The sequence below is a fragment of the Pistacia vera genome, unplaced genomic scaffold, assembly GCF_008641045.1.
Source record: "Pistacia vera cultivar Batoury unplaced genomic scaffold, PisVer_v2 Contig250, whole genome shotgun sequence".
Lineage (NCBI taxonomy): Eukaryota > Viridiplantae > Streptophyta > Magnoliopsida > Sapindales > Anacardiaceae > Pistacia > Pistacia vera.
Genome location: NW_022196058.1, coordinates 1,472,885 through 1,489,827, shown reverse-complemented (window position 1 = coordinate 1,489,827; position 16,943 = coordinate 1,472,885). Strand labels below are relative to the sequence as shown.

The 16,943-nt window shown below is 36.1% G+C and overlaps 2 protein-coding genes and 1 pseudogene across 2 annotated transcripts; all 3 read left to right on the top strand.

Annotated features, from left to right (window-relative positions):
- Window positions 1-1,909: 1,909 nt before the first annotated feature.
- Window positions 1,910-6,009, top strand: LOC116132352 (purple acid phosphatase-like). The gene is made up of 8 exons (XM_031417995.1): window positions 1,910-2,521; window positions 2,672-2,872; window positions 3,034-3,145; window positions 3,583-3,812; window positions 3,947-4,085; window positions 5,058-5,278; window positions 5,380-5,501; window positions 5,610-6,009. Exons 1-8 carry the CDS (start codon window positions 2,327-2,329, stop codon window positions 5,797-5,799), a joined length of 1,410 nt encoding a protein of 469 aa, XP_031273855.1. The 5' UTR covers window positions 1,910-2,326; the 3' UTR covers window positions 5,800-6,009.
- Window positions 6,010-8,626: 2,617 nt separating this feature from the next.
- Window positions 8,627-11,748, top strand: LOC116132354 (purple acid phosphatase 10-like). The gene is made up of 8 exons (XM_031417996.1): window positions 8,627-8,830; window positions 8,930-9,130; window positions 9,240-9,351; window positions 9,992-10,221; window positions 10,318-10,456; window positions 10,543-10,763; window positions 10,855-10,976; window positions 11,071-11,748. The coding sequence occupies exons 1-8, from the start codon at window positions 8,642-8,644 to the stop codon at window positions 11,258-11,260; spliced, it is 1,404 nt and encodes a 467-aa protein (XP_031273856.1). The 5' UTR covers window positions 8,627-8,641; the 3' UTR covers window positions 11,261-11,748.
- Window positions 11,749-13,285: 1,537 nt separating this feature from the next.
- On the top strand, window positions 13,286-16,618 carry LOC116132342 (annotated as a pseudogene).
- Window positions 16,619-16,943: the final 325 nt, after the last annotated feature.

Here is a 16,943-nt window from a genome sequence, read left to right as displayed (position 1 = left end):
TCTTGAATTATGAACCTAGACTGACTCAATAAAATTATTATTGTTGTATGTGATTTTTCCACTAAGCTCAGGTCAACTCAAGGATATAGCTCGACCCATAATGAGTTTGACTACTGTGATTGATCGATATAGTATAAGCTCGTCGAGATATAGCTCGACTCAGCATAAGCTAGTCACAGACAATTCAAGAAATCATTCAATCAATCTCCAGATTACTTCAGATCCCAGATATTATGAGAATGACTTGATCAACAACGATTACTGGGTAATCACAGTATCCAATCGTGAGAATATCGAAATTACAGTTCAGATCAATTGTGATCCTCTTAATTTTCGCTGCTTTGTACAAAGCTTGTATAAGAATCCACTCAAATGATGAGGAATGGATTACGATTTTCAGATAAGAATTGCATTGTAATCTCTCACGGCAAATACAAAAACATAGTGGACGTAAGCTGTTAACCTCGACAAACCACTTTAAAAATCTCTTTGTTTTTAATTTATTTTATTCATAGTCATTGCTGATTTTCACTAATCACGCACATATCGATTTTAATCCCGACAAGGTCGATCGAATCACACTGATTGGTGCAGAATTCTGTATCAACAACCATAAATAAGCTAATGAAGATTTATAGAATTACTTTTAGGTAGTTTGACGGTTCATTTATGACTCTTGAGTATATTATTCAAGAGATTTTACGTTCAAATCTCTACTATTATTAATAAGAGATAATCACCATAGGCTTACCTGACTGTTAACTTCAAAGTTCTGAATTAATTGAGATACGTACAAACTAATTCGAATATCCTCAAATACCCAAAAAAAAAAAAAAAAATAATAATAATAAAAGTTTCTAGTTGCTCATAAAAGACAAATGACATGTTAGGAGGACGTATAAGTAAAATACTTTGGTTAGCTATGGTTTATCTGTAAACATCTGTGCAAATTTCTAGTTGTGTCATAAAAGACAAAATTTTTTAATTTGATGGTTTCAATGGCATATTTAGCTAAGCTATCTCTATCATCTTCTGGTTCATTATAGAATTAAGTATTATTATTTTTATTAATGTTGTAGTAATCGACCTTATATTAACTGGACTTTCAATAATAATAAAATCAAATTCATTTATATTAATATTCAAATGTTGTTATTATATATTGTTTGAATTTCATTTGTTAGGTGAATGAATTTATTTACTGTCAATTTTTTTATGAATAGGATATTCCTACCTTCCCAAGGTTTGCCTGAATGACATTTCCCACCCAATAAGTTTCAAAATGCTACCTTTTCACCCAAAGTTAATATTATGATACCATCTAAAACTGATTTCAGTAATAAAAAATCTCTCTGTTACCACCATTTGAACCTTCGGTCTTTTCTCTATAAAACCCTTCTCATGCTAACATCTGATTTCTCGTCGATTTTCTATCACTGCAAAGCTAGAATTTCTTATTTTTAACTGATTTTTGATTGATTTCGATTTAATTGATCACCATCTGTCAGTCTATTCTATAAAAACCCTCTTATTCTAGCTCTGGTAAGCTGTCAAATGCCAACTGAAAAATTGAAATATATTTTAGATATTATCGAAAATATAAATATTGATTGAGAAAGTAATATTTTGAAATTTTTGAGTGTAAAATTCGGTAAGACAAACTTTGGTGGGAAAAAGTCGTTAACTCTTTAAATAATATATCAGAGTTTTTATTGCCCCAACCTACCACCCAGGGTCGTTTACTGTCAAATTCTCAGGAAAAGCATTTGTTGGACACACGCTCCAGGAAAAGGAATGGAAATAATTTTTTATTTTTTATTTTATTCTTTTAGAAAACAATGAACTGTCTGATTGAAAAGATGTTATGGGGTAGAGAAATCTATTTAAAATATCAAGCTTCTTTCTTTGACTTCTCCCAGTTCCAATCTCTTCCTATCTGAATCAGTTTTATCGTTAACTCAGATTTTCAATAATTCATGCATGGTATAAAAAATCTGTGTACTAAGAGGCAAAACAGTGCGCTTTCCAATTTCCATCGCTGTTATTACAACGTTGCCGTGACTCAAAGTCAACTATAAACTAATTAAGTTGAGCAAAAACGAATCTTGTCTTGTGAGCATTCAAAACCGTTGAAAACTAATCTAAATATTCGTATTTAGCTCTGAATATTCCCCGGGTTTGATGGCAAAACGATAAGATTTCTTTCTAAATATACAGTATTACTATATATATATACATGTGAAGGAGAGGAGGAAGAAGACGACCACAATGTGTTGAGTTCGTTGCCTGCCCACCTCAATTCTAGGCCGACAGAATAAACACAAAAATGGGTGTGCTTGGATCTTCTTCTTCTTCGTCTTCTTCTCGTTTTGTTGTGTTTCTGTGCTTGGTTTTGAACGTGGCAGTGTTGTGTAATGGAGGTAAAACCAGCAGTTTTGTCAGGAAAGTTGAGAAGACTGTTGATATGCCTCTTGATAGCGATGTCTTTCAAGTCCCTCCTGGTTATAATGCTCCTCAACAGGTTCTTTTTTCTTTCTGCTGCTGGGATTATCTAGTTTTTGAAGAAATGGGATTTTTTTTTCCTCATGTTTTTGCTTTTCTTCTTGAATGATTTAATGGGTATGTTTTAAATCTTTAATAAATTTTGACATGCGGCTGGTCCAAAATTTAGGTTCATATAACACAAGGAGATCATGAGGGGAAGGGTGTGATAGTGTCTTGGGTGACTCAGGACGAACCAGGTTCTAACTCAGTGGTTTATTGGAGTGAAAATAGCAAGAAAAATAAGATGGCTGAGGGCAAGGTCTATACTTATAAATTCTACAATTACACTTCTGGTTACATTCATCACTGCACCATCAGACATTTGCAGGTGAATTTCATTTTATTTTAGTTTATCTTAAATGATTCTGTCTGCATTGCTTATGTTCTATTGTTCTGTATATGCAGAGTCTTTATCTTTGTATTAATTTGGTGGGGAGAATTTTATTTATGTGGTCTGTTTGTTTTCTTGTTTGTATGACTTTTGGGCAGTTCAACACTAAATACTACTATGTGGTTGGAATTGGACAAACTGAACGGCAGTTCTGGTTTATAACACCTCCTGAAGTTGGCCCTGATGTCCCTTATACATTTGGTCTCATTGGTAAGTAGAAGCTAGTTGAACATCTGTAATTGTTTTTGTTCAAGTCAACTGTAAACATAAACATAATGTGGGAAGATTACTGGTTACACAGAATCTAAAGTGGTTTAGCTAGAATAGCTACATGTTATGTCCGGGCCAGCTTACGCGCATTTTGACTAGTCCTCCACCCCGAACAAGGCTTCTGAAACAGGACAAGCCTTGCGGTTTGTGGCCAACAATGTTAACAACCGTTCTTGTGATTCGAACCTGAGACCACAAGGGGAGCAAACCCCTTGGTCCCAAGCTTTTACCATTCGGCCAACCCATTGTGGGTTATAATTAGTGGCTTTTCCCTTTGAATGGTCTAATAGTCTCTTCGGTAGATGTTCTTTTAAATGTTTGCTCAGTTGTCTTGTAATTACTTTTATTTGTGACAAACTGTTGGGCATGGTTTGCAGGGGATCTTGGTCAGAGTTTTGATTCCAACAAGACACTTACTCATTATGAGATGAATCCACTGAAAGGGAAAACTGTATTGTTTGTTGGGGATCTCTCTTATGCTGATAACTATCCGAACCACGACAATGTTAGATGGGATACATGGGGAAGGTTTGTTGAGAGAAGTGTTGCTTATCAACCATGGATATGGACAGCAGGGAATCACGAAATTGACTTCGCCCCAGAAATTGTAAGCAACTCTTAATATATTTGTGGGAGCTCTCATCTCATTGCTTGCTATGTCAACAGTAAATGTGCTTGGAATTTTCTCAAAGAGTTACTGGTGAAAGAAATTAACAACGGAAAGGTTGTATCTTTGTGCAGGGAGAAACCAAACCTTTTAAGCCTTACACTAACCGATATCATGTCCCTTATAAAGCATCACAAAGTACAGCTCCCTTTTGGTACTCAATAAAGAGAGCTTCAGCATACATCATAGTCCTGTCTTCATACTCATCCTATGGTAAGGATATTTTACATGTATTTGTTAACAAACTTGTTAAGATTGAATTGTGCATAATATATGTATGCAGCAAAATGTATTTCCAACCAGCAGTCGCAAGAACTTTTCAGTGGTATAAATATTGTTTGAAACAAACTTATAGGGAGGGCCAGAGGGTTGTGATTTTTCTACTTCATGTGTAAATGCAACTCGAAGCCTGGTAATGAATAGTTTGTTTCTCATGTCATGCTAATAGGAGCCCACTCCAATAACTCGAACAATTGGGCTGGGCTATGGGTCTTTCATGGGTTTGAGTAGAACTCTCCTTGAAAAACCGGCTTGCCAAGGGAGGGTGTCCAAGTCCTTATAACTCACATGCGCGCCGCCCCCCCCCCCCCCCCCCCCCCCCCCCCCCCCCCTTTCCAATGTGGGATCTTTACTACGCGGGTCCCCATTCCCTTTCCCTCGGGCCTCCATACCCTTTCTCGGATAGCAACCCGGGCCCAAGGTCAACTTGCCATGCTTGCGCTGCCATATAGGTTCAGGATCATGCTCTGATACTAATTGATAGGAACCTACTCCAATAACTCGAACAATTGGGTTGGGCCATGGGTCTTTCATGGGCTTGGGTAACTCTTATTGGGAAACCGTCTTGCCACGAGAGGGTGCCCACCCCTTTCCCTTCCAATGTGGGATCTTAACACATGCTAATCAAATTTATGAGAAACAATTCATATGATCATTAAATCAAATAAGAAACCTATATTCTCCTGTCACCTTGGGTGAGTTTGTGGAGTTAAGAGGGCTGTTTGCACAGTTGGTAATTTTTAACTCGTAGGGATGTGTGTGTGCATCCTTTGCTAGATTTTCTGTGTGTCTCTGACTTCTAGACTTGATTTTGTATCCATTTCATCTAATGAGCTCTAACTCTGGAAAATTATGTGGTTTACTTCTTCCACTTAACCGACTATCGTTTTTTTCATTTTTCTCTAGGTAAATACACTCCTCAGTATAAATGGCTAGAAGATGAGCTACCAAAAGTTAACAGAAGCGAGACACCATGGTTAATTGTTCTTTTGCATTCGCCGTGGTATAATAGTTACAACTATCATTACATGGAAGGAGAAACCATGAGGGTAATGTTTGAGCCTTGGTTTGTGCAGTACAAAGTTGATGTAGTATTTGCCGGTCACGTCCATGCCTATGAGCGATCTGTGAGTGCTCCTTCTATAACTTATTAATATTAATGTCTGAAAGTATTAATATTGTATATGGTGTTATCCAGTTTCCTTTAACTTGTTTCCTTAAACTACAGGAACGTGTATCTAACATTGCATACACTGTCATAAACGGTATTTGCACTCCTGTAAAGGATCAATCTGCCCCTGTATACATAACCATCGGTGATGGTGGCAATCTTGAAGGCTTAGCAACCAAGTAAGATCATATTATACACAGAATGAGTCCTCTATTGTGTGATGTGTTTTCCATTTGTTGGCATATAGTTAAAATATCATGGCCTTTTTTTTTTTTTCTGTGGTGTAGCATGACAGAGCCGCAGCCGGCATACTCAGCTTATCGTGAAGCCAGTTTCGGCCATGCCATTTTTGACATCAAGAATCGAACTCATGCTTACTATAGTTGGCACCGGAATCAAGATGGATATGCAGTGGAAGCCGATAAGATGTGGTTTTTCAACAGATATTGGCATCAAGTTGATGACTCTCCCGCATAAACTTTATTTTACTGAACTCTCTGGAATAAAAACAAAAATCCCAGTGAGTAAATAATTTCAATTATCTCTATAGACTTGAAACACATCATTGTTTTGCCTCTGCTCTCAGAAATTTACAGAAATTCCTGGAATTAATGGGTTGGTTTTAAGCTAGCTTCCTTCAAACTTCTGTGTGTTCTGTATTCAAAACATGTGATTAGGGAAATGAATGCGATCAAGACATCTTTTGGAACATACACTTCAATTATCACAAGACTAATATAAGATGAAACAAAAATACATAGCACTGAGGACTTAATAAACAACCCAAGATCACAAAACTCCATTTAGTGTTCAATTATTCATGACAGCATTTCCATGAATTTGGAGTCAACAAATGTACAAAGTTTCTACATCATGATAATCTTTCTTGAGAAAGACATGTCCATGGTTGACAACCAATCTGTTTATTCTGAATACTCTTTTGTATTTCATGAAGTGAAAACGATTAAGCTCAAGAAGGCCTTGGTTCTTGTTTGCAGGTTTTGATGCTGTTTTGTGTTTAGTTTTTGAATGTGCCAGTGCTGTGCAATACAGTGCTTTGTTGAACGATCTGTAATTTGTGCATATTTGAGGCTGACAAACATATCTTACGAACTTTTTCTTACAAATCTCACGTGGCATCTGAGTTGGCAGCCCCCACCAGAACTGTCTCAGAATGATTTCAAAGAACTAAGAAACGACCATTCCTTCATAGGGAACGACTATTATGAATGGAGGAATGGTCGTTTCTAGGATGGAACAACCATTCCTTGGATGGAACGACCATTCCTTGGATGAGGAATAACCATTCCATCTCCAAGGAACGGCCATTCCGTAGGAAGGAATGACCATTCCACCTAGAGGAACGACCATTCTATCATGGAATGGCCATCATCCCTACGGAACGGCCATTCCTTCCTCATGGAATGGTCGTTCCTTATACGATAAATGATTGTTCATCCTTAAGGAACGCCCGTTCATGTTTAGTCAAAGTCATATCCTTCCTGTAGGACTGTCATTCGCTTCTCATGGAATGAGCATTCCTTATACGATGAACAACCATTCATTCTTAAGGAACGACTGTTCATATCTAGTCAAAGTCGTGAGTTGATTTGGTAAAGCCAACTCAGTGCCACGTTGGATTTGTAAGAGAAAGTGTGTGAGATTTGTTTGTCAGTGTAGTATTACCTATTGGTTAAATAACTTTAACAAATAAAGATAGACTGATAAACTTTTCTTACTAACGCGACGTGATAACTCGTAATTGGTTAACGCAAAAATATGCAGTTTTTTAGCCTTTTTTTTGCGTCATGGGCCATGGAGTGCCCGGTGAGTCTGGTCCAGTTACCTGGCTCTCTTTTTTGGTAAACTCATTGTGCATCTTGGTCCAAACTTCAATACAATGGCTGGCCTCTTTAATATTCTCTCTCAGTATTTATATAAATTTAGAATACTCCCCTAATTAATTATTCCACAAACCAATTAAAATGTTCTCTTGTATCAATAGATCTTAATCCAAACTGCAAGATAATGTCAGACTTTTAAGTATTATCTTGAGTTTTATTTATTTATTTATTTCAAATGATGTCTTTTTATATTACATCAACATGTAAACATAAATAATTTATAAATGATATTTTTTTTAATCAATCCTCCCGAGTGAGTTTACGAGTATCTTAATTAATCTTTCAGGATCTTGAAACTATCGGTCCGATAAGAGCTTTAATGACTATTCTATTAGGGGTCGTGGAGACTTAAACTAGAGTGACTATATTAAACATTTTTCTTGTTCTTTTACCATTAAAGAGAATCGAACTTGAGAAACCATATTAAAACCTCATTTGTTTTTTTATGATCATCAAACCATCCCGGTAGTGATTTGCAAATAATATTGATAATACTAAATAACGTGACACATTAGATAAATTTATAATATCTATTACGATGTATAAAATTAATTAATTTCATATTCGTTTTCACTCCACGATAATCTCATCACTCAAAATGATAAACAATATAATAACATAATATAATAGAACTCGCGTTTCACACACGAAAATAATAATATGATAAACAGTAGAATAAAATAATAGAACTCGGGTTTCACACACGAAAATGATAATTTTATTTTCACTTAATTAAAGGGGATTTAGAAGTAATATTTTCTCACATGGGATTGCTTTAATTAATGATCTCGATTTCAATAAAATAAATGATATCCTCACGTGTTAAATATAGACACAATATTAAGCATGTGATTTACCGGATTTTCGGCTCACAAATCACATAATAACTTAAAAAAATACGCTGGTGGAACACTCAACTGGAAAATTGAACATGAAACTGTACGTCTATCTACAAGATCTTTAATTTATTATAACTATCTAAATTATTTATGGATATGTGAGAGATAATGGTTTCGACTATATAATTACTAAATAGGGGATGGAAACCTTAGAGACCTTGTGGATACAAACATCTTGTTGCTGAGCTCGATTGTACCTTTAATAAGAGGATAAAGATTAGCTTACAATCCAATCTTACAAACTTTCTCTCATAACCAAACGAGACCTATTTATGATTTGACCAATTACAAGCTACTACGTCGAAATAGGAAGAGAAAGTTTTTAAGATTAGGTAGTAAGTGTAAACTCATTTTTTTATTATATCGACGAGTTGTACATATATCTCATCTCACAAATATATAAACATGTGAAGAAAAGAGAAATATATTATATTACATCTCACATATAGATGCAGAATATTACTATATATATGCATGCGGTTGAGGTCGTAGGCTGTGCTCAAGGCAAGCAAGAAAATGGGTGTGCTTGGATCTTCTTCTTCTTCTTCTTCTGTAGTTGTATTTTTGTGCTTGGTTTTGAACATTGCAGTGTTGTGTAATGGAGGTTCAACTAGCAGATATATCAGGAAACTTGAGGAGATTGAGGATATGGCTCTTGATAGCGATGTCTTTAAAGTCCCTCCTGGCTACAATGCTCCTCAGCAGGTACTTCTTCTTTATACATATATATCTTCACGCTTTCATTATATGATTTTACTGTTTGAATCTGTAATAAGATTTGACGTGAAATTGTCCCAAATATAGGTTCATATAACGCAAGGAGATCATGAGGGGAGTGCTGTGATAGTGTCATGGATAACTCCGAGCAAACCAGGTTCTAACCAAGTGGTTTACTGGAGTGAAAATAGCAATAAAAAGAAGACGGCTAAGGGCATAGTCTTGACCTATAAATACTACAATTACACTTCTGGTTACATTCATCACTGCAACATCTCAAATTTGGAGGTGAATTTTCCTATTTTTATATATTAACCCCCCCATACTGAGTTTACTTGTGAGCTTTGGTTAAATCTTAAGTTTTTCTCTTGTTAATTTGTGTGACTTTCGTGGGCAGTTCGACACCAAATACTACTATGTGGTTGGAAGTGGAAAAGTTGCAAGGAAGTTCTGGTTTATAACTCCTCCTAAAGTTGGCCGTGATGTCCCTTATACATTTGGTCTCATTGGTAAGCAAAAAGTAGCTAGTTGAAACCAGAAGATACGAGTAATGATAGGTCCACAACCCAATCTCAAATGGGTCATGCCTGCTTGTTATGGGCTCCACCTATCCATTTGTGAGTTGACCAATTGCGAATTGTCAGGTCGTGGGTATTGAGAGAAGGTTGTGAACCTAGCATTACTGCATATGAGTAATGCTAGGTCCACAACCCAATCTCACAACCTTTTCTTACAATTCCTGACGTGACAGCTTGCAATTAGTTAGCTCGCAAATGAGTCATGTCTGCTTGCTATAGGCCACATCTTTCTATTTGCGAACTGATCAATTGCGAACTGTTAGGTCGAGGGTTGTGAGATTGGGTTGCGGATCTAGCCTTACTAGATATGAATATTGCTAGATCCATAACCCAATCTCACAACCTTCTCTTACAATTTCCGATGTAATAGCTCACAAATGGGTCTTGTCTGCTTGCTATGAGCCTCATCTGTCCATTTGAGAGTTGACTAGTTGTGAACTTTTGGGTCGAGGGTTATGAGAAAAGAGTGTGAGATTGGGTTGTTGACCTAGAATTATTGCATAAGACATATATATATTCTTCTATATGAATGGTGCATTGTCTCATAACTATAATTGGGGATGGTTTGCAGGGGATCTTGGTCAGACTTCTGCTTCAAATAGCACACTTACTCATTATGAGAATAATCCACATAATGGCAAAACTGTGTTGTATGTTGGAGATCTCTCTTATGCTGATAAGTATCCATATTACGACAATAATAGATGGGATACATGGGGCAGGTTTGTTGAGAGAAATGCTGCTTATCAACCATGGTTATTTACAGTAGGGAATCACGATATTGACTTTAACCAAGCTATTGTAAGCATCGATCTCTTTATATTTTTCTGCTAGCTCTGAAAGAGATACTGGAAAAAGAAATTAACAGCAGAAAATTTTGTATATTTCTTCGTACAGGGCGAAACAACTCCTTTTAAGCCTTATACTCACCGTTATCATGTCCCTTTTAAAGCATCAGGAAGTACTACTCCCCTTTGGTACTCGATAAAGAGAGCTTCAGCATACATCATAGTCTTGTCTTCATACTCAGCAGTTGGTAAGAAACTTGCCATGATCGAATTGTATTTACTTCTTCCATACAATTTTCTGTACTCACCAGATCTTTGTTTTCAATTTCTCTAGGTAGATCCACTCCTCAGTACTATTGGCTGAAAGCTGAGCTAGAAAAGGTTAACAGAAGCGAGACACCATGGTTGATTGTTTTTATGCATGTTCCATTTTATAATAGCTACGTGAAACATTACATGGAAGGAGAAACCATGAGAGTAGTTTATGAGTCTTGGTTTGTGAACCACAAAGTTGATGTAGTATTTTCAGGTCACGCCCATGCCTATGAACGATCTGTAAGTGCTCTTCTTCTCCCACACATACATATATAATAGATTTCTGTTTATTAATTTTGCTCTTAACTTGACAATCTTTACTAAATCACAGGAGCGTGTATCCAACACTGCATACAGAATTACAAATGGTGATTGCACTCCTGTAAAGAATCAATCTGCACCTGTTTACATAACCATTGGTGATGGAGGCAATCAGGAAGGCATAGATAAGGAGTAAGATCGATGGCAGATTAATAAATAAGCACTTCGTAGCATTTATATATATATATATATTAGTTAAACATAACGTGTGTTTTTTATTGTGCAGCATGATAGAGCCACAGCCGGATTACTCAGCTTTTCGTGAACCCAGTTTCGGCCATGGCATTTTTGACATCAAGAATCGAACTCATGCTCACTTTAGTTGGCATAGGAATCAAGATGGATATGCAAAGGAAGCTGATAAGAAGTGGTTTTACAACAGAGTTTGGCATCAAGTTGATGAACCTTCAGATTAAACTTTATTTTACTGAACTCTCTGAAATAACTACAAAAATTCAAGTCAGCAAGAATTTCAGTCATCTCCATAGACTGGCCCTCTGCATGCATTTCTAAATTCTAATTACTATTTGCTCAAGTGTCGTGTACTTATTCAGACATTCAACAAAATTCTATGTATCAATCTTATGTTCTTTTCTTTTTACCTCTAATAAATGGCATCCTTGTGTTCCTAGAATTAAGGGATTTAAGCTAGTTCCCCTTCGAACTTTTTTTTTTTTTTTTTGGTATTCGGGGTGTCTGGGTTAGCTTACCCACACCTCAACGAGTCCCCTGGGACCTGACGTTAACAGTCAAGTAAGCCTCTAGTAGCTACCCTTATTAATAGTCGTGAGGATTCGAACTCAAAACCTCTTGAGTAGTATACTCAAGAGTCTCAAACGAACCGTCAAACCACTTGGAGGTAATTTCCCTTCAAACTTTTGTGTGTTTTGTATTCAAAATCTATGAATCTATGGAGATATTAAATCCTTGATAGACATCATTAATTTCAACATCTTTTAATTCATTTGATTTATTGGTCAATATTTTTAACTGAAAACTTTGTGTTATCTAATATTATTATAACTAAAAATACCACTGGGGTCATATAGTCTCTTATGGTGTTTACATTTATATCACTTAACACCTCAACTCCTCATTTACAGCCAAACAAATTCATGGATATGGATAATTGAGAATCCTAAAACTTGGCTTTTGCATAGAGATTGTAAGGATCGAACACTCTTTGTTATCATGTTCCTTACAAAGCATCACAATGTACCATTCCTTATCTAAATCATATAACATAGAAATAAAATCACAATACACAAAAAAGACACAGTATTTACGTAGTTCGGCATAATCCGCTTACATTTACAGATTAGAGAAATTCGTTATAATTAATTTCATAAATATATATGATATATAAGAGTACACAACTCGTGGAAATAATCATAGTTTCTAACTACGCTCAACGGATTACCAATAACTCTTACATCAAATATATCATGTTTTCTTACATTCTCGTAATATTTTATGCATATTTACAATTGTATTTATTATTAAATAGTTTTTCTAAAGACATATAATTTTACATAGAAAATTATTAGGAAAACGATCCACGTATCCCAACATCCTAAACAGTAAATAATAATCCTCCCTGACCTTTAACCATGTTCTAAAATGGATGACTGAACTGAGCTTCAATAACATTACCGGGGATAAGATGTTACTTCTAGAACTCACAGAAATAACATGAAAAGGATGGCATTAGTTTCCAACTAGATTGGAGAAAGATTTAGAAGTGATATCGATATTATAGTTAAAAAAAAATATGATAGTTGACAAAATGAAAAGTAATATTTTTATTTTAAAAAATATGATTTTTGACAAAACGGTGGCAGATGGTAATAGCCACAGATCTGGCGTTTTTATGGCCGTGCTCACGGCCATATCTTTAGTCGTGAAATGGTCATAAATTTGGTCATTTTCCGGCCATGGATTTGTGATCCATGGCCATTTTCAGCTTTGCTGAAGTACAACCGATCACATACGACCAGTTGTGCATCATTTCGTCGACTGCCAGTGGCGATCAGCGGTGGTGGCTGGCTGTTGGCAGTGGCTTGAAGTGGGTGGGGGTGATTTTGCTATAAATTAAAGTTTTATATGATTGGAGTGTTTTAGTAAAATTTCAAGTATAGGAGGTTAAAAGAAATAATTCAAAAAATAATAATAAAAAATCTTATTATATTAATATTTAAAAAGGAGAACAATTTAGTAATCTATATAACATACCCACCCATTCATCCTCCCAACCAAACATATTGTTCATTAATTTATTTGAACCAATCAAACATATTTAATTTTCTAAACAATACCAGTAATCTTCGAGATGATATTTCTTTTTATTAATATAATATACTCTTATAATAAAATATTATACGTCCAAATGTTATATATATATATATATATATATGAACGTTGTATTCAGGCCACAAGAAAAAATGGGTGTGCTTGGATCTTCTTCTTCGTCTTCTTGTTTAGTTATATTATTGTGTTTGGTTTTGAACGTGGCAGTGTTGTGTGATGGAGGTAAAACTAGCAGTTTTGTCAGGAAACTTGAGGAGACTGTTGATATGCCTCTTGATAGAGATGTCTTTCAAGTCCCTCCTGGCAGTAATGCTCCTCAACAGGTACTACTTCGTTATTTCATTTTACTGTTTGAATATTTAAATAAATTTTGACGTGAGTTTGGTCCAAATTTAGGTTCATATAACACAAGGGGATCATGAAGGCAGTGCTGTGATAGTGTCATGGGTGACTCCGGACAAACCAGGTTCTAACCAAGTGGTTTATTGGAGAGAAAATAGCAAGGAAAATCAGACGGCTACGGGCGTAGTCTTGACCTATAAATTCTACAATTACACTTCTGGTTACATCCATCTCTGCAACATCTCAAATTTGGAGGCGGGTTTTCTTTTGCTATTTAATAACCGTAGTTTATGTTTTTAATTTGTTAATTGAGTTTTGATAGAATTTGATCCAATAAAACCAAATGGTTACCCTTTCTTATAAACTAGTAGGTTTGAGCGTGCCTAGTCAGTGTGAGACTCAAACACTTTCTCTCACGGTCAAACTCATATGTTGAGTTATGATTGTTGATTCACCCGTTGGTCAAGCACTCAGATCAACTCAACCTGACATAGAATTTGAGATGAGATTGACTTCAAACTTTTTTCTTACCATATTTTCTTATGAATAAAGATATGTTGGCAAACACTTCTCACAACTTTTTCTCACAAACGCGACGTAATAGTTTATAATTAGTTAGTTCGCATTTGGTCAGACGAGACTCATTGTTTGACAGGCGGGACTCATTGAGAGCTGGCACATCACGTTTTTTAGAGAAAGTTAGTGAGAAAGATTTGTCATATAGTATTACTGTATTTCCACTAACTTATAGAATATCAACAGTATTATTTAACATTTTTATTGATGATTCCCTACTCTTTAAATTATGTGATTTACTTGTTCAACCTTTTTCTCTAATACATATATATCTCTTATCTATTTCTCTTTATAGGTATATACACTCCTCAGTATATGTGGCTGAAACAGGAGTTACCAAAAGTTAACAGAAGCTGAGACGCCATTGTTGATTGTTATTATGCATGCTTCATTTTATAATAGCTACAACGTTTTCTGCATATTCTGCTTGACAACTCCTTTACTAAATTACAGGAACGTGCTTTTTTATATACTAACACACCAACACCCCCCCCCCCCCCCCCCCCCCCCCCACCCATACTGAGTTTTACTTGTGAGCTTTGGTTAAATCTCAAGTTTTTCTCTTGTTAATTTGTGTGACTTTCGTGGGCAGTTCGACACCAATACACTAGTGGTTGGAAGTGGAAAAGTTGCAAGGAAGTTTGGTTTATAACTCCTCCTAAAGTGGCCGTGATGTCCCTTATACATTGGTCCATTGGTAAGCAAAAAGTAGCTAGTTGAAACCAGAAGATACGAGTAATGATAGGTCCACAACCCAATCTCAAATGGGTCATGCCTGCTTGTTATGGGCTCCACCTATCATTTGTGAGTTGACCAATTGCGAATGTCAGGTCGTGGGTATTGAGAGAAGGTTGTGAACCTAGCATTAATGCATAGAGTAATGCTAGGTCCACAAAACAATCTCACAACCTTTTCACAATTCCTGAGTGACAGCTTCAATTAGTTAGCTCGCAAATGAGTCATGTTGCTGCTATAGGCCACATCTTCTATTGTGAACTGATCAATTGCGAAACTGTTAGGTCGAGGGTTGTGAGATTGGGTTGCGGACTTAGCCTTACTAGATATGAAATTGCTAGATCCATAACCCAATCTACAACCTTCTCTTACAATTTCCGTGTAATAGCTCACAAATGGGTCTTGTCGTTGCTAGAGCTATCTGTCCATTTGGAGTTGACTAGTTGTGAACTTGGGTCGAGGGTTATGAGAAAGAGTGTGAGATTGGGTTGTTGACCTAGAATTATGCATAAGACATATATATATTCTTTCTAATGAATGTGCATTGTTCAAACTATAATTGGGGATGGTTTGCAGGGGATCTTGGTCAGACTTCTGCTTCAAATAGCACACTTACTCATTATGAGAATAATCCACATAATGCAAAACTGTGTGTATGTTGGAGATCTCTCTTATGCTGATAAGTATCCATATTCGACATAATAGATGGGATACATGGGGCAGGTTTGTTGAGAGAAATGCTGCTTATCAACCATGTGGTATTTACAGTAGGGAATCACGATATTGACTTTAACCAAGCTATTGTAAGCATCGATCTCTTTATATTTTTTGCTAGCTCTGAAAGAGATACTGGAAAAAGAAATTACAGCAGAAAATTTTGTATATTTCTTCGTACAGGGCGAAACAATTCCTTTTAAGCTTCACTCACCGTTATATGTCCCTTTAAAGCATCAGGAAGTACTACTCCCCTTTGGTCTCGATAAAGAGAGCTTCAGCATCATCATAGTCTTGTCTTCATACTCAGCAGTTGGTAAGAAACTTGCCATGATCGAACTGTATTTACTCTTCCATACAATTTTCTGTACTCACAGATCTTTGTTTTCAATTTCTCTAGGTAGATCCACTCCCCAGTACTATTGGCTGAAAGCTGAGCTAGAAAAGGTTAACAGAAGCGAGACACCAGGTTGATTGTTTTTATGCAGTTCCATTTTATAATAGCTACGTGAAACTTACATGGAAGGAGAAACCATGAGAGTAGTTTATGAGTCTTGGTTTGTGAACCACAAAGTTGATGTAGTATTTTCAGGTCCGCCCATGCCTATGAACGATCTGTAAGTGTCTTCTTCTCCCACAAATACATATATAATAGATTTCTGTATTAATTTTGCTCTTAACTTGACAATCTTTACTAAATCACAGGAGCGTGTATCCAACACTGCATACAGAATTACAAATGGTGATTGCACTCTGTAAAGAATCAATCTGCACTGTTTACATAACCATTGGTGATGGAGGCAATCAGGAAGGCATAGATAAGGAGAAGATCGATGGCAGATTAATAAATAAGCACTTGTAGCATTTATATATATATATATTAGTTAACATACGTGTGTTTTTTATGGTGCAGCATGATAGAGCCACAGCGGATTACTCAGCTTTTCGTGAACCCAGTTTCGGCCATGGCATTTTTGACATCAAGAATCGAACTCATGCTCACTTTAGTTGGCATAGGAATCAAGATGGATATGCAAAGGAAGCTGATAAGAAGTGGTTTACAACAGAGTTGGCATCAAGTTGATGAACCTTCAGATTAAACTTCTATTTTACTGAACCTCTGAAATAACTACAAAAATTCAAGTCAGCAAGAATTTCAGTCTCTCCATAGACTGGCCCTCGCATGCATTTCTAAATTCTAATAAATATTTGCTCAAGTGCCGTGTACTTATTCATACATTCAACAAAATTCTATGTATCAATCTTATGTTCTTTTCTTTTACCTCTAATAAATGGCATCCTGTGTGTCCTAGAATTAAGGGATTTAAGCTAGTCCCTTCGAACTTTTTTTTTTTTTTTTTTGGTATTCGGGGTGTTGGGTTAGCTTACCCACCTCAACGAGTCCCTGGGACCTGACGTACGTCA